The following is a 24354-nucleotide window of genomic DNA, read 5'->3' as shown; positions in this document are numbered from 1 at the left end:
AACATCAAGCAAGTCACTGACGAGTGGATAGACGTCCAAGTAACTTTTTATCTTGTTCACGCTCAGTACCCTTATTCTCTAACAAGCATCGGATCGGTCAATACCTCTAATGTATGTGACCCCATAGGTTCTATTATATTTGGTAGTTAGATATATTGCGATCTCTATCACAATATCATTGAAAAACTCTTTTCAATGGGTTGGAACAATTCCTACTCAACTCACCAGGAATTATCGGCCATCGAGATAATCCCTGTGAGTCCCACCATCCATCAGTGACACCTAGCAGCATGTAGTAGCTACCCAGCAAAATGGAATGATGAACCTTTAGGTGCAGTTATTGTATGATACAGTGTTTCTATCATGGATCCCTACAGGATGGAGGTCTTGGACAACTCGTCAAACCCCATCGTCTATCATGTGTCAAGATTTATTCGACTTTAAGTTCGAGAGTGGAAAACTCTTTCTCCACTATGCATACTGCCCTAGCCGAGGTCTTACAAACTCAGTCTTATAAATCACATAGGATCTCTCCTCATCTATCAAGGTTGATAGATTCCATATAGATGCATACCCTACTCCTACAATGAACCTACTGCAGCCAATCTACACTACAAGGATCCGTATCTCTAGAGACCATGTATACGTGCAGTCAAACTACAATAACCTCACTGTAAGTAGCCGAAGTACGGCAAGTCAAAGGATTGGTCACACTACTGGAACATCAAGCAAGTCACTGACGAGTGGATAGACGTCCAAGTAACTTTTTATCTTGTTCACGCTCAGTACCCTTATTCTCTAACAAGCACCTGCACTATCACTTCAGTGTCCCTACACCGTGGACTCGAGTCTCGTCCATCCATAAGGAAAGCGATGTATGCACTGATCTCATCGGATCAATCACCGTCCTCGTGATGATCCATCGATCAGGAGCATTTAGAAATTAATCACTAATGATACATGGCTCAAATTCTCAACTCTTGAGAATATACATCATCATCTTATTAATTTCTTGGACGATTCATAGACACATAAACAATATGAATAAAAAGATGCCTTTTATTATTCAATAATAATAAAGTCAAGTACAAAACTATATTCCAGAATTAATAAGGTGTCAGCCATATTGGTTTCTAGGGCATATATCTAACAGTGTCAAGTGTTTCCAACAAGCCAAGGGTCGGGCCAAGCTGCACCCAGTAGACCCACCCTTTGACTTGTTCTCCACGGCATTCTGAAGAGGCAAATATCAACCGGCGTTACCCGCATCGGCCCAAATCAGCAACTTAATAAGGTGCGCACAAGAAGCACGAGGTGAGAATTTGGTGCGGTGGCTCGGGGCCGAAAGCTACCCTCCATCAGCCTTTCCTCGCATGCGGGCGCACTGCTCCACGCACTGATGCTCTTCCCCGTGCACCTGCATACCGGTGCAAACCGGTTTGGTTCGACCGGTATAATGCGGTACTGTACTTGTACCAATGCGAACCGATCTAGTTCGCTCTGGTATGCCTTTGTACTGCTTGGTTTCGGCCCCTTTCGGAACTGTTTTCTACTACTGTATCAGACTGATTAGGGACCGGATATGTCCGGTATAGGCCGGTTCAGTATACCATGGCTGGAGGTGAGCTGAGCAGGCCAGTTGACGCATCGGCTGCTGGGCTCTTTTGGAGTTAGCCTGCTTGATGGGGAGCCTCCGATTCTTAAGCTAGAATAATGAGGTAACAATATGGAAGGGAGAGGATTTCAATAGAAGGTGATTCTGTGAGTAATATCGTATATATTATATGTTGCATATCTTAGCTCCCTTGGGCTACCCCTTTATATAGGAGAGTTTACTTTGTCGTTACCTAACCTGATGTGGCATGCAATGATTGCCAAATAAAGGCCGGTAGTACAACCATGGTGTGCGATCTAGTTTGCGTGGGCGGCGAGTAGCGTCGGTGGGTGCTGACCATGATGCTGCCACGACTACAGGCTGCTAGAGCTATCGGTTGCTAGGACTGTCAGTCTTTGTTAGCACGTGTTGATTGTTTTTCTCGACCAATGGCTCCTCTTCAGTCGGGATCGAAGTCGCTCAGCTCAGTTGGCTGGCTGCTCGGCTGGGGCCGAAGTTGTTCTCCTCGGTTTATATCTAAGATCAATGCAGTAGATCTAGCCCGAGGTCGAGGTGTCCAATGTTTTCCCCATCAAGACTCATGGAAAAATACAACAGCTCTATTTGACTGAACTCAAAAAATTTTGACATTTCAATGGCTAGCCTAATCAAAGTTCAGACATAGTTCAGCTGGACTAGTTCAATAACCAAGCCAAATCAAATTAAAACCTGTATGTGGGTATCTACCATATCCTCCTTATCGGAAGTACAAAATAAAAGTGCATGTGACAGTGCAAATATCATTCAATGAACTTTCATGACACAAACTCATATGGAATGCTCATAATTAGTTTACGTTTTTATATGACACGGTTAAGTATACAAGCATGGTTAAATTCTAGAGCAGACATTGACATGTCAGACAGCCAGTCCAACCATCAACTTTACTATTTTTTTCAGAACTCAATTCTGATACAATTTGCAGGGCACGTCGTCACACCAGGGACTCCTGATCATCATTATCCATTCCAATCCACTTTGAGAATGAAAACAGGAATTCTTTGAAATTAACCTTCCCATCCTTGTTCCAGTCCATTTCTTCTGCATTGATAGAGAAAATAAAGGGTTAATGCACAACTCCGTCTCCATGAACAACAACAAAAATGAAAGAGGAGACATTAAATCGTCTCAAAGTGATGTGATTTGGTGATTTCTCCTTTGTAGTCGTTTCATTAAATGCCAGCATCATGTCCTTCCTTTTTAGCTTGCCATCACCATTTTTGTCCAGAAATAGGAATGCATCCACAATTGCATCAAAAGCAGCTTCAAGCTGTGGTGATCCAATTCTTGGCATCTGATGACATTTCAAGACATGAAATGAACTCACACGTGGCACAAACATTGTCCGCTTGTACGGTAAGGAAAAATGGATCAAGCAGTCAAATGTGTTCTATATACATTGTCAGTCGCAGAAGCAGGCTCCATCAGAAGATAGATAAGACAAAGGAGAATAATGAACTCATTGAATTGCATTCCCTCATTTCCATCCTCATCGCAGTAGTGGTAAAGCCCATTTATCTCCTCCTCAGTAAGATGCACTTGAAGTGTACTCAAGCACTTCTTTAGTTCTTCACGATCAATTGTTCCATTTGAGTCCTCATCTGTAAAACATGCAACCAGGCATTATTAAAATTTTGATATAGTAGTAAGTAATTTAATATGAAATGGTCTATCTAGAATCAAACCAATTCATGTTGACTACACAATGTCTTAACATGCAGAGGTCCAACAAGGAAAAGACGATTACTGACTCACCGTATTGTTCAAATACATCCTTCATATTTCCCAACCCATCTTTGAAGTGAGGGAACCTCATGATTATGCTGTTCATAGACCTGAAAGGTTGCTTTCTTGATGCAGATCTCTGCTTAATGGCTTCAATTAATTTCTTCTCAAGCTTTTGATTCTGTCTTCTGTACTTGTTTGGGGACTTACAGTTGACAAGTGCACCACACACTTTATCAGAGAAGAAAGATCTCAATGCAGGACATGGGTGAAAAGATCCTGAAGGAAGGTACTTCAGCGTGTAACTTGCGGAATCTTAATGTGAATTTTAGTGAACAAAGATGTTGATACGCATATGTCGGTCACAAATAGAAAATCGGCTTCCTTCAACAAAGCTTAGAGGAATTGTAATGCGAAAGAGCATTGTACTCTAGATGGGAGGCAGATTTGTTTTGCTTAAAAAACTGGTAGAGGTACTTAACTGTGTTCCAAGCTTACTTAACTTTGTGTCAAGAAGACTTAATTGTGTGCTAGGCTATATAAAGTGTGTTCCAAGCATTATTTAACTATTTGTACATAATACATGCTAAACAGATTCTTATCTGTGTGATTTTTATCTGATGGGATATGGTTCAATGACAATGCTCTCACTACGCACCCTCTATACCTCCCTCAATAGGGAGAAGCTGCTGTCATCCATCAAGTCCCTGAGCTTGTTGGCTGCCATCATCATCTTCACCCTCTTCATCTTCTGCAACTTCCCTTATGCAAGGAGTTTAACCCTCCACCACCATTTTGGTGTGATCGCGGGGGTATCTTCGAAATTTTAAAAAATGAAAATCGCTATTAGGGACCGAGAATTACAATTAGCAGAATTTCTGGACCAAAAATGGTAGTTCTGATCAATAAGGACTTTCTATTATACCATAGTCATCGTAAAGATGGAGAATTAATTTATGCTAATAATTATAATATTTTATACCTTTATTATTGTATTATACTATAAATATAATATTATATTATATTATATCATAATACATTGATATTTTATGTTATATAATATCAAATTATGTTATATTATTATGCTATAGTATACAATATTATATTACTATATTATAAAAATATTATATTAAATTACAGCAATATTATACTATATCATATATTTATGTATTAATACATATTATATTTTATTGTGCTCTATGGTATAAAACTATGCAATGTCCTTTTTGGTCATTTTGTCATACCAAAAGTACTTTCTCAGTTTGTTTACCAAACACATATTAAAGTTTATAGCACTTTGAAATGTAGTTACCAAACAACAAATAGTTTTTTATAAAAACTCTATTTCAAAAAGCTCTACTACTAACAGCTCTATCAGATGGAGCCTTACACATATAAGTGTTCTTCCCTACCATGCATGGTGGGTCATATCTAAGTCGTAAAGCTATGGGCGTCATAACAAAATATGTGCCACATCCATCGGTAATGCATCATGATACACCTTATACTCATAATCTCCCATTTTGACGAGCGCTAAACATCTCTCAATCACATGCAAGGTTTTCTTATTAACCCAATCTACTTTAAAAGGCTTGATGTGTGGCTCTACCTTAAAGTTCAATGTAGCTATAGCAGCCTCAGAGACCACATTCATGCTATTACCCCTATCTATGACTAACTTAGCAAATCTCTTATTGCATCTAACGAACGTGTGAAAAATATAGTATGCTTCTATTAGGGGAAAAACCAAGTCACCCTAGAACAACCCGAAGGCGCCCGACCAGCGGACGCCTGACCAGACGGCGCTCGACCAGCGGGCGCCCGACCAGAAGGCGCTCGATCAGCGAACGCTTAACCCGAAGGCGCCCGGTCTAAAGGCAACTAGCCCGGCTCGGCGTCCGACCAGAAGGCACCCAACTAGCAGGCGCCCGACCACCGGGCGTCCGACCAGAAGGCGCTCGATCAGCGAACGCTTAGCCCAAAGGCGCCCGGCCTAAAGGCAACTAGCCCGGCTCGGCGTCCGACCAGACGCCAGTTTTCGAGACGCCCCATCAGAGCAGCCGATCACAACCAAATCTCTTTCGGGAGTCCAACTCTTAAAACCCGATCTCTCCACTCGCCTACTATCGTCACATCCCTTTGTAACTCGGTCAGGGCCATACCCTACTTCGCCGCCTACAATTAATGCGTATGATCTCTGTTGATCTCCAGCCCACTCAACCATTAAAGCATATGGCCTCTGCTAATCTCCGGCTCACTCAATGATGAGAGCATAAAAGTGCGACCTACATGTCACCAAAATTAGTGTTATTGCTAACCGATAATAATAAATTCACTAGATTAATATTATATTTGGATTTGACACAGATTATCATAAATTAGTGATAAAATGCGCATTGAGTACAAATTTGACTTCAGAAGGATTTCTTTCCAGATCCGACCCGGTTGAAGATCGGGTCGGGTCCGAGTTGGGTCCGGATCGGGTCCGAGTCGTGTCCGAGTCGGGGTTCGGGTCGAATTTTTCTATGCTTTTGGAAAAGAATTTTGGGCAAATCTAATTTGGCCATATCATAACTATGAGGTGCTGGGTGACATGACTTGAAAGACTTGCACTTGACCTCCAGTCAGAACAGATGATCCGTGACAAACTCAGTCCGTCCGTCTACAAGCCAAATTACATATCACACTATTTTTTTTTTTAGATGACTGATTGGACGGAACTTGGTGTCTCCCAGCTCCCATCTCAGAACATCTTCCATCTTCGTCGATCCCACAGCATCCCGTGGCCTAGCATCCAAGCACTTGTGCCAGCTCTCGTCGGATCCCCAGCATCACGCATCCATCTTCCTCTTCCGCTTCATCATCGGCGCCCTCCTAGCATCCCACGAAGCTCACGCGCTCGTCCGAGTCCGCCTCCTCCGAGATTCCTCCCAGCGTTCCAGCACCCAGCCACGATCAACATCCTTCCTCTTCAGCACCCCGTCGATCACGTTCCCAGCAGTCCCAGCATCGCGCCCCATTGCACACCGTCCGCATCTCCAGTGGTCCCGCGGCGGCCTCCAACGTTCCCATGATCAAGCCTCCCACGGATCACGCCATCATCGCAGCCGTTCGCACGTTCCCGTTTTCCGAATGCCCAGCGCCTCAGCCAGCACCATCTCCACGATCCGCCCAGCATTGTCCGAGTCTGCCTCCTTTGAAAACGGTGATGCATCCCACGCTTCAAGCCTCCGCGTCTGCAAGCAGCGTGATCCAAGCACCCAGCAGCTCATCCGAGATCGGCTCCTCCTTCCGTTTCCAAATCCCAACCCCCCAAGCAATCGGATCCCCATCGATCACGCATCCGTTACCCCTCCATCAAGGGATTCATCGCTGTCCATCAAGGGGTGGGCGACTTATTTAAGGAGAGGAAGAGGGAAGGAGAAGGAAGGGGGGAGTGGAAGGTGGTCGGCGGGTTTGGTCTAAGAAAGAGGCAGAAGAGTAGTGCTCTGTTTTCAGATTTGAAAATAGAGCATTACGTTTCTTTATTTTTTTTTTATTGTTTTAGTTGCTTTTTTTTTTTAGAAGTTATGTTTTTAATTTGTGTATTAGTGATTCTGTTTTGAGTATCATATTGTTCCTATTTTTTTTTAGTTTAATTGAGAGCAATGTATTTTTTTAGTAAGAGTTTTATTTTGAGACATGTTGTTTTGGGGTTTTTAGTTTTAGTTTAATAGAGAGTTTTATTTATGCCGAAGCTTTTCTTTGATTAGTTAAATATATAAATGCTCTTTAAATCTAAGTACATGTCTTCTAGTTAATTTCAATTAAAAATAATTCTCCGGTAGACTAGAGAATCCATCAACATCCTCAAAATAATGTTTTCCTTTTATCATTCAAAAATCGATTTAAAATCCGAGCGAACGTTTTAATTTTTATGCAACTCCAATCGCCTCCCTGTGGATCGACCTCTTACGACCACTATTCTTCGAGTAGAACAGGTAAGAGTAAATTAAATTTAAACTTTGTTTGTCGGTTCTAATAACAATTTGTTTAGCATATTTTTAGGTAAACAGAAATCGGACGAACAAAATTTTAGCGCCGTTGCCGGAAAGGCAAATCGAGAAGCAAGAACGATCACGAAGATCAAATCGAATTTTGGATGCCCGGAGTGAACGCACTCCGGTAGTAAGTTTTTATTTTTTCTTATTTTGATTATTTTTAGTTAATAATTTCGTAGTTATTAAATTCTAAAATTTGAAATTCGAAATTTAAATTTTTTTTAAAAAATAAAAAGTAAAAAAAAAATTAAAATTCAAAAAAAATTAAAAAAAATAAAAATTTTTTTCCAAAATTCAAAAAAAAATTCAAAAATTTAAATTCAAAAGTTGAATTCTGAGATTCAAAATTTGAAATTTAAATTTAAAAAAAAAGTTAAAAAAATAATAAATTAAATAAATAAAAAAAATTTTAAAAAAAATTTATTATTTTTGCTAGTAATTGGTAGGGTGCAATCCCCCGAGGTTATCATACCTCTATTGGGACTCCTCACGGAGTAATCTCCAGAGCTTATTCAACGGGCATTCGGAGATTGACTGACACATAAGGATTGTGTCTAGTTTACATTCAAGTTATTGCTATATAAAAATTAAAAAAAATAATAAAAAATAAAAAAAAATAAGAAAATAGTAAATTTAAAAAAAAATTTGCTTGCTCATTTAATCTGTACAACCTAATGACATTGCATAAACTTTAAAAAAATCATTAATTATTTGCTGCATCAAGCATTTGCATAAAATAATTTAAGGGCAAAACCCATTAAAAAGATAAGGTCGGAAAGTCATTACCTGTCCTTAGCCCAAAAATCACCACCTTGCATACATATCCTAAGCCAAATTAAATTAAAATCAATTAGACGTTGGCCTTAGGGTTTTCGAGCTCAATTAGGCTCTTGGAAAGAAGCGGCTGAAAGCCACTCCAGTGAGGATTTAGTAATTGGTGATGTCTAGGAAAGTTTTACAACAGTGAGAACTGTTACGGGTATTGTAGTATCGGTGTATCCCTTCTGGCACCACCACACATCTCGGGACTTTCCTGCTCACTGATTACTGAATTGCTTAACTGGTAAGCTCAAGCTTAATCTGAAAGGGAGATTAGGAGCTGTCTAATCTAGAGAGAATTTTAGGAATTTTTTTTTAATCGGATAAAATCTCTGTGCAACTAGATTTAAGAGCTACTAAACCTCACTTAATTCTAAGACTAATAGGGTCAAATTGTTGTGTGGTGTTGATTGTGGTCATCTTGGTCTAGCCCTTCTTATCTTTTAGGATTTCGTTTAGGAGTCGAGTCTAATTAAGTTGTGGATAATGTATGAATGGTAAAAGATCATTAAGGGGTAAGTTAACACCATTTAACCTAGAGGTTGGAAAAAATTATCGTCACATCCGACGAATTAGTGATCAACCACCAATCTCTACAATGGGTGATCATATCAGAACCCTGAATGAATTATTCGCTCCTGCATCTGCTAATCCACCTACATGTATAGTGTTGCCAATAAATAATGCAACCCAATTTGAAATTCGTGCTGCAACAACTGCCCAAATTCCATGGGTTTGACAGTGAACAACCCTACATTCATCTAAATAAATTCATGACAATTTGTCAAGCTTTTAAAAATCAAAATTTAGATGAAGAAAGTGTAAAATTGAGATTGTTCCCAATGACCTTAGAGGATCAAGCCGCGGCATGGCTATATTCTCTAGCCCCAAATTCCATCACAACATGGGAACAACTATCTAAGAAGTTCATGGCAAAATTTTACCCCATGATTAAAACAGAAAAAATTAAGGATGCCATAAGAACCTTCAGAGGAAAATATGAGGAAGAATTTTTCCAACTTTGGAAAAGATTCCATGATCTGTTGATCAAATGCCCACACCATGGGCTTGATAAGGCTGATCTGGTCCACTTCTTTTATAAAGGACTAACTCCGGCATATAGAAACATGATTGAGTCTATGCACAAGGGTAGGTTCATGAACCAAACCCCAGATCAAGCCTATGAATTTCTTGTTGACTTAGCTGAGAACGCCCAAAATTGGAGTAGCTATAGTGAGGAAGTAAATAGAGATGAGTTCGGGTCTAGAAAACTAGGTAATTATGAAATGAAAGCAGACCCAGATCTAAAAAATGTCATGTCCAATCTGGTGACTGGAATGAACAACTTAGGTAAAAAGTTTGATGCTTTCACTATTTCTACTAGTTGGAGTTCATACAAAGAGTCAAATCCCGTCATGAAAGTGGATCACGAGTCATATAGTTTGTGTGTCTTGTGTAACAGTCTGGAGCATCTAGTGGAGTGCTGCCCTAATCTGCCCACCATAAAGGCCGAGCAAGTAAATGCTCTAAATTTATATAGTGCCTTCAAGAAGCCCACTCCCAATTCATTTAGCCCACTCCCAATTCATTTAGCCCAGTTTACCACCCTGATAATAGGTTCCATCCAAATTTCTCATATAAGCAGAACGAACCTATTCAGCATCAAGGTGGTCTACCAGGTTTTCAGAACAACTTTTCCAGGATAGGTCCATTACAAATGAACCAACCATTGGTTCCATCTGTACCTCCTTATAATGCCCCTATCCCACATCAACCTTCACAATTAGAAACCATGATGGCTAATATGATGAAACAACAACAAGATTTTATCAAGCAACAACAATAGACCAATACAGCCCAAGCCCAGACTAACCAATTCCATGCGCAAGCGATTGCAAAACTTGAGGTTAGTCTAAGCAAAATAGCAAACTCTCTAGGGGATAGAAAGAAAGGTGAACTACCTAGTCAACCAGTGCCTAACCCTAGTAGACAACAAAATCAAGGTCAGAGAGGTCAGTATCAAATCGATTCTAATGAAAATCCGACCTATGAAGTTCAAGCAATTACCACTTTAAGGTCTGGCAAGCAAGTGGACAATAAAGTCCAACTTCCTGAACATGAAAAAGAAAATAAAAATGAATCCGATAAGAACCCTATTCAGAAGAAGGGTCAAGAACAGGATAAATCAGACAAAAAGGAAGAACCCATAGAAACATACAAACCTAAGGTTTCCTTTCCCAGTAGACTTCAGGACTCCAAGAAACAATCTAACTTTGATGAAATAATGGAAGTCTTTAAAACTGTTCAAATAAATATACCTTTTCTCGATGCCATAAGACAAATTTCCTCCTATACAAAATTCTTGAAAGACCTCACCACGGTCAAAAAAAAAACTAGTATTCCTAGGCAAGCTGTTATGGCTGCACAAGCCTCATTTCTCATTCAACAACAGATTGCCCCGAAATTCAAAGACCTTGGTTGCCTCACCATTGAAATAAAAATAGGAGAGACGATCATTCAGAGAGCCCTATTAGATTTAGGAGCCAGTGTGAACCCACTTCTCTACTATGTGTACCAAAAGTTAGGTTTGAAAAAATTAAAGCCCACAAATATTACCCTTTCCTTAGCAGATAGGACGGTGAAGTACCCCAAGGAGATTGTAGAGGATGTAATAGTGAAAGTAAACGAGTTTTACTATCCTGTGGACTTCGTTATCCTTGAGACTGAACCTGCAATATATCCAGACAGTCACACACCTATAATTTTAGGTAGACCTTTCTTAGCCACAGCAAATGCTGTGATCAACTGTCGAAATGGGATGCTGAAGTTATCTTTTGGCAACATGAAAGTCGAGCTTAATGTCTTCAACATAAGTAAACAACCACCAGACGATAAAGAAATCAACGAAGTTGATATGATTGAAAGTCTGGTTCAGGAGACTTTCTTACAAACTTATAATAAGGACCCTCTAGAGGCTTACCTTGCCCATTCCGAGGAAGGGGTCGAGCATGCGCTCCCTAATTCTATTCAGCCGACTATTCTTCCTCGGACTCTTCCAAAACCTTTCTTAGATAATGGTTGAAAAAAAAAAATGAATCCACATTCTGTCTGGCTGAAGACATAAAACTTAGCGCTCTTAGGAGGCAACCCAACATATAAATATTATATAAAAAATAAATAAAAATAAAAATAAATAATTATTTTTTTAAAAAAAATTTACTAACATGCAGGTTTGGAGGTTTTTGGCCCCAATTGTCACTTTACCCACCCATATCAGGTAACTTCTCCTCTGTCCTATTACTGCTTTAAATCTTCTTTAACATTGAGGACAATGTTAGATTTAGGTATGGGGGTGAGAATATTTTTGATTTTTTATGCCAAAAAAAAATTAAAATTAAATTTTTTTTAAAAAAAGGGGTTCAAATTTTTAACTCAAACTCTAATCTTTTTGGCTGTACAAACTAGGAATTGCTTTGACAATAGCTTTGAGTTAAGGAATATGATAGCAGTTCTAGCTTGAGTTTTCGTCCCACCTATCTTCTGCTAACATGTTACAAGATGATTTAGCACCAACACGTAAGCACATGAATAGTGGGGTATGCATACTTGAAACTAATATGAATACTTTTAATCTTCGGAATAATTTAAAATTATATGTGTGATGAATACTCTAATCAAAAAAAAAGAAAAAAAAAGAAAGATAAAATAAAATAAAAATAATGAGTTTATTTTAAGTCTTCTCACTGAGTAACTGGGCCTCTTGCCTGGCAAGCAGCGAGTGTTCGTGTAAAAAGATGAGGATGATTGAGATTAAACTCTGAGTGACTAATTTGGCCTTGAAGCCTAGTTAACTTGAGTTTTTAAGTCTGTTAGGGTGTCTCTACACCTAGTGCCCTGAGCCATCTGGATCGGGAGTCATTGGTTTAACACTCGCTACATGGGTCAGCTAGAAAGCTTAATAAGGCTAAATATTGCACAAGTCATTCTTCTTAGCATTCAGTCTGATAAAAATAATAATAATAATAATAATAATAAAAATTGGGGTGTTCATTACCATTTAACTCTAGAAAGTCTTGAAAATTGGAGTGATCATGTTGGAAGTAAGTGAAAGCCACTCATTTATATGATATTATCTTGCACCTCACTACATTCTTGACTTGTTAGCAGATAGATAGGGTGTAATGAAACTTGAGTTAGAGTTTGCTTAAATATGATAGCAATAAGTCTGTATTGTCCTTGCAATTCTAAGTTCATACAATAATACTTGTTCAAATTTTGAGTTAAAGATTGGAAATCCCTGACTGATGAAGTTTGTGGGTAACTTCACAGCCAACCCTCACGAGACAACACTCATCCACTAGGGTAACCTAGGGGTTTAAAGGCTTGTTGCACGTGCTAAGTGCAATCGTGACTCCCTACGAAAATAGGTACAAATATTAGTTTGTGTATTTAGCTTCAATTTATTAAAAAAAAGAAAAAAAAAAAGAAAAAAGTCATAAGTTAGACTACATCTTTTTGTGCCCTCATTTTATCATTTGCTTGTTAATTGCTAGAGACTAGCAATAAGCTGGCTGGGGGGTGTGATGAGAGCACAAAAGTGTGAACTACATATCACCAAAATTAGTGTTATTGCTAACGATAATAATAAATTTACTAGATTAATATTATATTTGGATTTGACACAGATTATTATAAATTAATGATAAAATGCCCATTGAGTACAAATTTGACTTCAGAAGGATTCCTTCCCAGATCCGACCTGGTTGAAGATCAGGTCGGGTCCGAGTTGGGTCCGGGTCGGGTCCGAGTCGTGTCCGAGTCGGGGTTCGGGTCCAATTTTTCTATGCTTTTGGGAAAGAATTTTGGGCAAATCTAATTTGGCCATATCATAACTATGAGGTGCTGGGTGACATGACTTGAAAGACTTGCACTTGACCTCCAGTCAGAACAGATGATCCGTGACAAACTCAGTCCGTCCGTCTACAAGCCAAATTACATATCACACCATTTTTTTTTTTAGATGACTGATTGGATGGAACTTGGTGTCTCCCAGCTCCCATCTTAGAACATCTTCCATCTTCGTCGATCCCACAGCATCCCGTGGCCTAGCATCCAAGCACCCGTGCCAGCTCCCGTCGGATCCCCAGCATCACGCATCTATCTTCCTCTTCCGCTTCATCATCGGCGCCCTCCTAGCATCCCACGAAGCTCACGCGCTCGTCCGAGTCCGCCTCCTCCGAGATTCCTCCCAGCATTCCAGCACCCAGCCATGATCAACATCCTTCCTCTTCAGCACCCCGTCGATCACGTTCCCAGCAGTTCCAGCATCGTGCCCCATTGCACACCGTCCGCACCTCCAGTGGTCCCGCGGCGGCCTCCAACGTTCCCATGATCAAGCCTCCCACGGATCACGCCATCATCGCAGCCGTTCGCACGTCCCTGTCTTCCGAATGCCCAGCGCCTCAGCCAGCACCATCTCCACGATCCGCCCAGCATTGTCCGAGTCCGCCTCCTTTGAAAACGATGACGCATCCCACGCTTCAAGCCTCCGCATCTGCAAGCAGTGTGATCCAAGCACCCGGCAGCTCATCCGAGATCGGCTCCTCCTTCCGTTTCCAAATCCCAGCCCCCAAGCAATCGGATCCCTATCGATCACGCATCCGTTAACCCTCCATCAAGGGATTCGTCGCTGTCCATCAGGGGGTGGGCGACCTATTTAAGGAGAGGTAGAGGGAAGGAGAAGGGAGGGGGGAGTGGAAGGTGGTCGGCGGGTTTGGTCCAAGAAAGAGGCGGAAGAGTAGTGCTCTATTTTCAGATTTGAAAACAGAGCATTACGTTTCTTTATTTTTTTTATTGTTTTAGTTGTTTTTTTTTAGAAGTTATGTTTTTAATTTGTGTATTAGTGATTCTATTTTGAGTATCATATTATTCCTATTTTTTTTTAGTTTAATTGAGAGCAATGTATTTTTTTAGTAAGAGTTTTATTTTGAGACATGTTGTTTTGGGGTTTTTAATTTTAGTTTAATAGAGAGTTTTATTTATGCCAAAGCTTTTCTTTAATTAGTTAAATATATAAATGCTCTTTAAATCTAAGTACATGTCTTCTAGTTAATTTCAATTAAAAATAATTCTCCGGTAGACTAGAAAATCCATCAACATCCTCAAAATAATGTTTTTCTTTTATCATTCAAAAATCGATTTAAAATCCGAGTGAACATTTTAATTTTTATACAACTCCAATCGCCTCCCTATGGATCGACCTCTTACGACCACTATTCTTCGAGTAGAACAGGTAAGAGTAAATTAAATTTAAACTTTGTTTGTCGGTTCTAACAACGATCTGTTTAGCATATTTTTAGGTAACCAGGAATCGGACGAACACTCAACCATTAAAGCGTATGGCCTCTGCTGATCTCCGGTTCACTCAACAATCAACGCTCGTGTCATCTACGGACCTCAGCGCCTCCATAGCAGGCAGTTGAAGCACTCCACCACGTCTGATCAGCCATGACGACTCACTGGCTCCGGTCTGACTCCGGTTTGATCTCCCACGACACCATTAATGCGTATGATCGTGTTCAATTATGACAAAAAGGACAATCTGCCCCATCACTTCACAAGTAATACAATACCCCTCTATAAAAGGGGAACCCCTCCACCTTGGAGGGGGGGACTCTGAAACCCAGGAAACACATCTCCTCCCTCCTTCTACATATTAGCCCCCCCTGACTTAAGCATCGGAGGGCCGGCACCGGAAACTCCGGCCACCGGCTTCTTGCAGGTCTCCCGGAGGACGCCGCCCGCCAACCGACCGCCTTCCCCCATCCGAAGCGCCGGAGCTCCTCCTCCTCAGCCAACGGCCGCCCCCGGGTCCAATTTTCAGCAACAGTTGGCGCTAGAGGAAGGGCCCGAGTCGTAGCCATGAAGTTGAAAAGTAAAGGAGCCTCCAATGCTTCCCGGCGTCTCCCACAAAGTCCCGGACACTCTGTCCGGAATTCGCTACCCCCGGCTGATCCAACTCCTCAAGTCCAGCCGGAACAGTTCAACGTCCTGGTGCAGCAAGTCCAGGCACTAGCCGCCGCCGTCCAAGGCCTGCAGCGTGAGGAAGCTCCACCAACGCTGCCTCCGCAGGCCCAGGTCCAGCCAATGCTTCCTCCAAATGGCTCAAACCCCCAGGGCCAGAATCTTCACGGCTCCTCCAGGGCTAACAATGAAGAACGAGCATCTCCCCAGAGAGAATTGCCGGGGAGGAGCACAGACAGGAGGCCACAGTTTTCGGAAGCTGAGTCGGCCCCGGACCGCCGTGAACCGGAGCAGACTACTGTGGCAATTCCCCAGATTGGAGAACTCGACAGAAAGGTCGAGAATCTTGAGCGCCAAATTGAGGCGCTCCATGGCAGAAGGGCAATGCGTGGGGGTGACTTCGATTTCACTACGAAGTCCCAATTCTCCCGCCAGATCGAGTTAGAGCCAGTTCCGCCCAGATTCAAGATGCCCCAAGTAGAGCCTTACAATGGGACCACCGACCCCCTCGATCATTTGGAGAGCTATCGAGCCCTTATGGCGTTGCAAGGGTCTTCGGAGGTCATGCTCTGCAAGGCCTTCCTAGCAACTCTTAGAGGAACTGCTTGGCTCTGGTTTTCGGGGCTAAAGTTGGGCACAATCTCCTCCTTTGAACAGCTCAGCAGGCAGTTCACCACCAACTTCGCTGCCAGCTGGCGCCAGCGGCGAACGTCGGACTCCCTCCTGGACGTCAAGCAGCGGGAGGGTGAATCTCTTAGGGAGTACCTCGACCGCTTCACCGCTGCAACCTGGGAAGTTCGCAAGCTCGACCAGTCGATAGCCATGTCGGCGCTGAAGACTGGAGCTCGCTCCTATAGATTTCTCTTCTCCATCGAGAAGAGTTTTCCTGCTGACTTCATCGAAATGCTGGCCCGAGCTCGAAAGTACGCTAAGGCCGAGGAGGCCATCGCCTCCAGGCGGGGTGCGACCGAGTCGGCTTCAAAAAAGCAGAAGAAGCGCCGCGAGGAGCGCAGCCGTCAGCGAAGCCCATCTCCCCGCCGAAACAAAATTTTGCCACGGTTAAAAAGCCCACCTCGGCAGCAGGGACAGCGCAGACCAAGGTCCCCACTCCGACCGAGGTCTCCAACACGGCCACGAGTTCCGCCGGGGAGGTATGAAAACTACATTCCCCTCAACGCTCCCCGGACGGAGATCCTTATGGAGATCGAGGGCCGGGATTATTTCCGGCCTCCACCACCGATAAGAGATACCGGATCCTACCGCAATCCTAGGAAGTATTGCCGCTTCCACCAAGACCACGGCCACAACACAGAGGATTGCTTCCAGCTCCGGGATGAGATTGAGGCACTCATCCGTCGCGGAGTACTGAAATGGTTTGTACAAAATCGGCGTGAGGAATGGAGGCCAGCAGAAAATGCCGAGCAGCTCGGAGCTTCAAATGCCAATAGACCCATCGCAGGCACCATCAACACCAACGGAGGAACCTCGGTCGGAGGATCAGCCGAGTAGAGGGACCCCCCAAAGCGCCTGCGCACTTTTGGACCCATCTCGTTCTCGGACGAGGACTTGAGAGGGGTCGAAACCCCCCATGACGACACGGTGGTAATTTCTATGATTGTAAATAAGTTTGATGTAAAACGTGTCTTGGTTGATAATGGAAGCTCCACAAATATTTTGTATTATGATGCCTATCAAAAGATGGGGATGGCAGAAAACCAGCTTCGGAGAATGAATGTCCCGCTGGTCGGATTTACCGGAGATTCGGTCCCAGTAGAGGGCGAAATTAGCCTCCTGGTCACGGTCGGGCTCGCCCCCCGGGAAAGCACCATAAAGATGGACTTCCTTATGGTCCGCCTGCCCTCAGCCTACAACGCCATTCTTGGACGACCAGGGTTGAATGCCCTTCGAGCCGTTGTCTCGACCTACCACTTGCTCGTGCGATTCCCCACCGACCAAGGAGTAGGTGAAGTTCGTGGGAACCAGCTGATAGCCAAGCAATGCTACATAGCAGCCTACAAAGCGAAGCGGCCGACCGGAGCATCAGGCCGACAGGAGCTACCGGCCGAGGTGCCAACTCAAGCAATGGACCGCACGCTGCCCACCGAAACCTTGGAGGTGCGGGATCACCCTTGGAAGAAGCGGATGGAACCTGGTGAGCTTCTTACTTAGGTTCCTATACAGGAAAATTGCCCAGAGCTAACTGTGTAGGTCGGCTCCAGCCTGAGTTCGCTCGAAAAGGAGCAGCTGATCGGATTCCTCCGGGCCAACAAGGGCATCTTCGCCTGGTCGTGTTGACCCCCTAATGGTTTTTGATGAATACAAAACACTAGAGTATAATTCCCTTTATCTTAACAATTTAATTGAGGATTTCATTGTTTAATTAAGAATATTGTTAAGAAATGTCTAGGCATGTTTCCATATTTTTCAAGAATTTATTGAAGAATTTTTGAGATAAAGAAAACAGATCAGGGACAGCCGAGACGTCTCCGGTTTGTCCTAGAGACGTCTCCGGCACGAACAGGAAGAATTGGCACGTTTGGAGACGTCCCCGGCACCTGGCGAGGCGTCTCGCAGGGTCGGAGTCGACTCCCGACTCTGCGGAGTCGACTCTCTCAGAGGCGGCAGAAAGGCCGATTTCAAGGGATGCACGCGAGTCGTCTCCAAAGGACGCGGAGTCGTCCCCGTGAGTAAAAAGCAGACTTCCCGAGTCGTCCCCAGAGAGCACGGAATCGACTCTCTCAGGGGATTCCAGAGGATGTATTTTTCGGTGATAAAACAGCGGAGTCGTCCCCTAGGTAGCGGAGTCGACTCTCTCAGGGGATTCCAGAGGACTTGTTTTTCGGAGATAAAGCGGCGGAGTCGTCCCCGAGGCAGCGGAGTCATCCCCATGCAAAAAGCACAAACATCCCGAGACGTCCCCGTAAAGGGCTGAGGCGACTCTCTCAGAAAAACAGAAAAACAAGCATTCAAACTGTTCATCCTCAGAGTCGCCCCCGTAAAGCACCGAGTCGACTCCCAACATCGTCAAAAGTAAATTCATACAGCCGAGACGTCTCGCGTTGAAGCGGAGACGTCTCCGGAGCGCCTGGGACGCGACTGACACACTTTTGCAGGTTTGTTTGAATTTCAAACTTCCATATCTTTGTGACTAACGGATCTATTTGCTTTTTGGGCTATAAAAGGGAGCTCTTAAGTGCCTTCCAAGATCTTCTCACAAACCCAACACAAGATCATTCAAGAGAGAAGAAAGAGAAAGAGGTTCAAGGGAGTTAGAGCTTTCAAGAGAAGAAATCAAGTGCATCCAAGCTTTCCCATCTGATTTCGTGCTCAACTACTCTCTCCCACTCGGCATTCAAAGCTCACATTCAAGCCAACGCGATCCACATCGGAAGAACCACCATTTCCCACGCTTCCAACGGCTAAAAGGGTTCTTCCGGATTTCATTATTTTTCATTGTTATATTTGCTTCTTAAGAGCTTTCAATTCTTTTGTAAAACATTGATTATTGTGCTTGTTCCAGTCAAGGGACTTGGAACAAGGGATAGGCGTCCCAAGCCTAGGTTAAATTGGGGGATTGTAGGGTTCGTTGTTAGCCCGGTGTAAAACAACGAGTTGGGTAGTGCACTCGCAAAACTACCGTACTGTAATCGTTGATTATAATGGAAATTTCCAAAGGTGTTTGGGGAGTGGATGTAGGAGCAGTGGAAGCTCCGAACCACTATAAAACCTTGTGTTTGCGATTGACTATTCTTATACCTCTATCTTTACTTTAGCACATACACTTGTGTGTTTCATTTTTAATTAGACAAAAAAATCTTAAAACACCCAATTCACCCCCCTCTTGGGTGACCATCTCTGGGCAACAAGTGGTATCAGAGCGGGTGCTCTGTGTATTTCTTGAAGACCTAACCGTCTTAGCCAAAGATCTAGATGGCAACACCCTTCAACAATGTTCCTGCTGAGGGGCAGGCAACCAATAGACCTCCACTCTTCAATGGGACAAATTATACCTATTGAAAGACTAGAATGAGGATTTTTATTCAAGCACAAGATTATGCCTTGTGGAGGGTTATAATCAAGGGACCACACGAACCATCTCACATGGTTAATGGCATTCAAGTTCCCAAACCTGAGGAGGATTGGGATGAGAATGATAATAGAATGGTTCAACTCAATGCTAGAGCAATGAACTCATTATTCTGTGCTCTAGATGTGAATGAGTTCAATAGAGTTTCCACCTGTAGTTCCGCCAAGAAAATATGGGATAGGCTTGAAGTTATCCACGAGGGTACAAATCAAGTCAAAGAGTCTAAAGTGAACATTCTAGTTCACAAATATGAGTTATTTAAGATGGAACCCAATGAAACCATCTCATGCATGTTCACACGCTTCACCGATATAATAAATGGTCTAAAGAGTTTGGGTAAATCTTACACTAATCCAGAACTTGTGAGTAAAATTCTCAGGTCCTTGCCGAAAGCATGGGAAGCGAAGGTCACGGCGATCGTAGAAGCCAAAGACCTCAACACATTGGGACTTGAACAACTATTGGGCTCATTGATGACGCATGAGCTCACAATGAAGCAACATGAAGAAGATTTGCCAAAGAAGAAGACAATCGCACTCAAGGCTACTTCGAGTATGTGTGAAGAAGAAAGTGGTGAGAGTGAAGAAGAAAGCGAAGATGAGGACTTGGGTTTAATAGTAAGGAAGTTTAAGAAATTCATGAGAAGAAAGAAACCCTTCCCAAGAAAGAAGTTTGGAGGGAGAAATGATTGGAAAAAGAAAAAAGAAAAGGAAAGAGACCCAATCATATGTTATGATTGCAAGAGACCGGGACACATCCGTTCCGAATGCCCTCAACAGAAGAAGCACTTTGGAAAGAAGAAGAAGAAGGCGTTGAAAGCAACGTGGGATGATAGTGACACATCCTCCTCCGAGGAAGAGAAGGAAGAGACCGCCAACTTGTGCTTCATGGCATTCGAAGACGATGAGGTATGTCAAAGCTCAACTACAAATTTTACTTTAGAAGAATTATATGAAGCTTTTCAAGAACTCATGAGTGAGTGTAGTATGTTAGGAGCAAAGAATAAAGAATTAAAGGCCTCCAATCAAAAACTAAAGGATGATATTAAAAACCTATTGATTGAGAAGGAGAGCGAAAATGTTAACACCATTGACCTAGAAAATAAAAATTCAAAACTTAGCATTGAAAATGAAACGGCAAAAACACTAATTAAGGAATTAAATCTAAAAGTTAAATTCCTACTCAATAGTAATACCTCACTTGCACAAAATGTTGAATCCCTTAAAAATGATAAGGAAGAATTGGCTAAAGAAAATTTGGTTTTTAAAAATGAGGTACATAAGTACAAACCAATTGTGGAGAAATTTACACAAAGCTCTGAAAAATTAAATCTTATTCTATCCAATCAAAGAGCTGTTTTTAATAAAGCCGGATTAGGATATAAAACTAGCAAACAACAAAAGTATCTAAAGAATTTCTTTGTGAAAGCAAAAGATGTCAAAACTGAAAAACCTACATGCTTTCATTGTGGAAAAAGTGGACATAAAGCCTATTCTTGCATTCAAAGAAAGATTCAACCTAACAAGAATACATTTGTAAAGGGTAAAAACACAACTAAAGTATGGGTGCCTAAGGGAACCAACTACACTAACCAAGAAGGACCCAAGAAAACTTGGGTACCTAAGAGCATCACATGATTATTTTGCAGGTATGCCTTGCAGCCGGGAGTAAAAAGAGAATGTGGTATCTTGATAGTGGTTGCTCAAGGCATATGACCGGTGACAAGAGTCTCTTCGTCACCTTGAAATCAAAAGAAGGAGGAGTAGTCACATTTGGAGACAATGCTAAAGGTCAAATCATTGGTGTTGGTAAAATCTCCATATCACCCTCCTCATTTATTGACAATGTATTGTTAGTTAATGGACTAAAACATAATTTATTAAGTATAAGTCAATTTTGTGACAAGGGCTTTAAAGTGTCATTTGAATCTTCACTATGCATAATTAGTAGTCCAGTTGACAATGAGATCATACTTACAGGACATAGGCATGGAAATGTTTACATGGTAGATCTTGATGATCTCACCATGAAGAATGGCCAATGTCTTGTAGCCATGGATCCCAAAGTCAATGAGACTAGTTGGTTATGGCATCGTAGGTTAGGGCATGCTAGCATGGATTTAATCTCTAAATTGATTACAAAAGATCTAGTCAAAGGACTACCAAAAATAGACTTTGAAAAGAACAAAATTTGTGCTGCATGTCAATTAGGGAAACAAACGAGAAGCTCTTTCAAGTCTAAGAACATAGTATCAACATCAAAACCCCTAGAACTAATTCACATGGATTTGTTTGGACCCACTAGAACTGCTAGTCTAGGGGGTAAGAAATTTGGTCTTGTAATTGTTGATGATTTTTCATGTTTTACATGGGTTTCATTTCTTGCACACAAAGATGAGTCCTTTCCCGCTTTTATCAAGTTTCATAATAGGGTTTCGAATGAACTCAATCTTAAACTAAAAGCAATTAGGAGTGATCATGGTACCGAGTTTGAAAATCAGCATTTTGAAAAATTTTGTGAAGAAAATGGTATCAATCACAATTTCTCGGCACCTAGGACACCCCAACAAAATGGGGTGGTAGAAAGGAAGAATCGCACACTAGCAGATATGGCTCGTACCATGTTGTGCGAATCGGATCTACCAAAGTACTTTTGGGCTGAAGCAATAAATACTTCATGTCATATTTTAAACCGTGCTTTAGTTAGATCCATCTTAAAGAAAACACCTTATGAGTTGATGAAAAGTAAGAAACCAAATATAAGCTATTTTCATGTTTTCGGTTGTCGCTGCTTTATTTTAAACAATGGAAAGGACAATCTAAGTAAATTTAGTGCTAGATCAGATGAGGGGATCTTCTTAGGTTATTCCTCATCTAGTAGAGCATACAGGGTCTTCAACAAGAGAACTCTCGTTGTTGAAGAATCCATTCATGTTGTTTTTGATGAAGCTAATGGAGATTCTTCTAGAAAAGAAGAAGATGGTGATGCAGGTATACTTGAAGACAGAATGAAGGAATTCTCCATACAAGACAAACAACATGAGGATGAGATCAAAGAAGATTCAATTCAGCAAGGTGAAGAAGATCAACCTCCAACAAGAAATCAAGATCTTCCTAAGGAATGGAGGGATGCACATGGTCATCCAAGGGATCTAATCCTTGGTGATCCTTCACAAGGGATAAGGACAAGATCCTCTTTAAGAAACACTAGTAATTATCTTGCATTTGTTTCACAGATAGAACCTAAATCACTAGAAGAAGCCGAAAAAGATAAAAATTGGATAAATGCCATGCAAGAAGAATTAAACCAATTTGAAAGAAATCGAGTTTGGACTCTAATGAAAAGACCCCCTAATGTTTCAATTATAGGCACCAAATGAGTATATAGAAATAAACTAGATGAAGAATGGAATAGTAATAAGAAACAAAGCTAGGCTAGTAGCCAAAGGATATAATCAGGAGGAAGGGATAGATTTTGATGAAACTTTTGCTCCTGTTGCTAGGTTAGAGGCTATTAGACTTCTTTTGGCATATGCATGCTTTATGGATTTCAAACTCTATCAAATGGATGTAAAAAGTGCCTTTTTAAATGGTTATATAATGGAGGAAGTTTATGTAGGACAACCTCCAGGTTTTGAGAACCACTTACATCCAGATTATGTTTTTAAATTGCATAAAGCATTATATGGACTTAAGCAAGCCCCTAGGGCATGGTATGAAAGATTAAGTAATTTCCTAATTGAAAATAAGTTTAAGAGAGAAAATGTAGACAAAACCCTCTTCATTAAAAGAAAAGGGAATGACTTATTGCTTGTGCAAATTTATGTGGATGATATAATTTTTGGTGCTACTAATGATAGTCTTTGTCAAGAGTTTGCTAAGCTTATGCAGGGAGAATTTGAAATGAGCATGATGGGTGAGCTCAACTTCTTCCTTGGGCTACAAATAAAACAATCAGAGGAAGGCATCTTCATCAATCAGTCCAAATACATCAAGGAAATGTTGGAAAAATTCAAGATGAAGGATGCAAAGGAAATCAGCACACCCATGGGCTCAAGTTGCAAGCTTGACAAAGATGAAAAAGGTAAAAGTATAGACTGCAAATTATACAGAGGTATGATAGGTTCTTTACTTTACCTTACTGCTAGTAGGCCAGACATATTATTCAGTGTTTGCATGTGTGCTAGATACCAAGCATGTCCTAAGGAATCACACTTGCAAGCTGTTAAAAGAATATTCAGATATCTAGTAGGGACATCTAATGTAGGATTATGGTATTCTAAACAATCTGACATAAATTTAATTGCTTATTTCGATGTTGATTTTGCCGGGTGCAAACTCGACAGAAAAAGCACTAGTGGCACATGTCAATTCTTGGGTGCTAATTTGGTTTCTTGGTTTAGCAAGAAACAGAATTCAGTTGCCTTATCCACAGCTGAGGCTGAGTACATTGCAGCTGGAAGCTGCTGTGCCCAAGTTCTTTGGATTAAGCAACAACTTGAAGACTTCGGTATCAAAATGGACAACATACCAATTAGATGTGATAATACAAGTGCAATTAATTTAACAAAAAATCCTGTCCAACACTCTAAATCAAAACACATAGAGATTAGGCATCACTTTATAAGAGATCATGTGCTGAAAAATGATGTGATGATTGAATATGTATGTACTGAAAATCAATTGGCCGATATCTTTACAAAGCCCCTTTGTAAAGATAGGTTCAACTTCTTAAGGAATGCTTTGAGCTTGTATGATCCTAGCAAATAAATTGAACTTGTATTGCAATGCTTTGCTACTCAAACTAGTAATCCACCTCAAGGTCACAAATAGCAAACCTAGTATCTATTAAGTGAAAGCATGAATCTATCTAAGTTAAATGACGAATTGTTTGACTTTCCGGAGGATGGTTACCCTCCCTTGGACTCTTCATGGAGATATTTTCAGAGCCTATTTCATAGGTATTCGAAACTTGGTCAAACATTCCTCATTTCAACATTGATAAAT

The 24354-nt window shown here is 41.6% G+C and overlaps 1 protein-coding gene across 1 annotated transcript; it reads right to left on the bottom strand.

Moving 5' to 3' along the window:
* Window positions 1–2599: 2599 nt before the first annotated feature.
* On the bottom strand, window positions 2600–4312 carry LOC103697921 (putative calcium-binding protein CML22). Its single transcript, XM_088719814.2, has 3 exons — window positions 3410–4312; window positions 3053–3255; window positions 2600–2948 (listed from the first exon to the last, which is right to left on the bottom strand). Exons 1-3 carry the CDS (start codon window positions 3483–3485, stop codon window positions 2721–2723), a joined length of 507 nt encoding a protein of 168 aa, XP_088575940.2. The 5' UTR covers window positions 3486–4312; the 3' UTR covers window positions 2600–2720.
* Between the last annotated feature and the right edge of the window lie 20042 nt (window positions 4313–24354).

The sequence above is a fragment of the Phoenix dactylifera genome, chromosome 4, assembly GCF_051530095.1.
Source record: "Phoenix dactylifera cultivar Ajwa chromosome 4, Ajwa_hap1_PhDact_Kaust_v1.1, whole genome shotgun sequence".
NCBI classification, from domain to species: Eukaryota; Viridiplantae; Streptophyta; class Magnoliopsida; order Arecales; family Arecaceae; genus Phoenix; species Phoenix dactylifera.
This window is presented reverse-complemented; position numbering and strand designations above follow the sequence as displayed.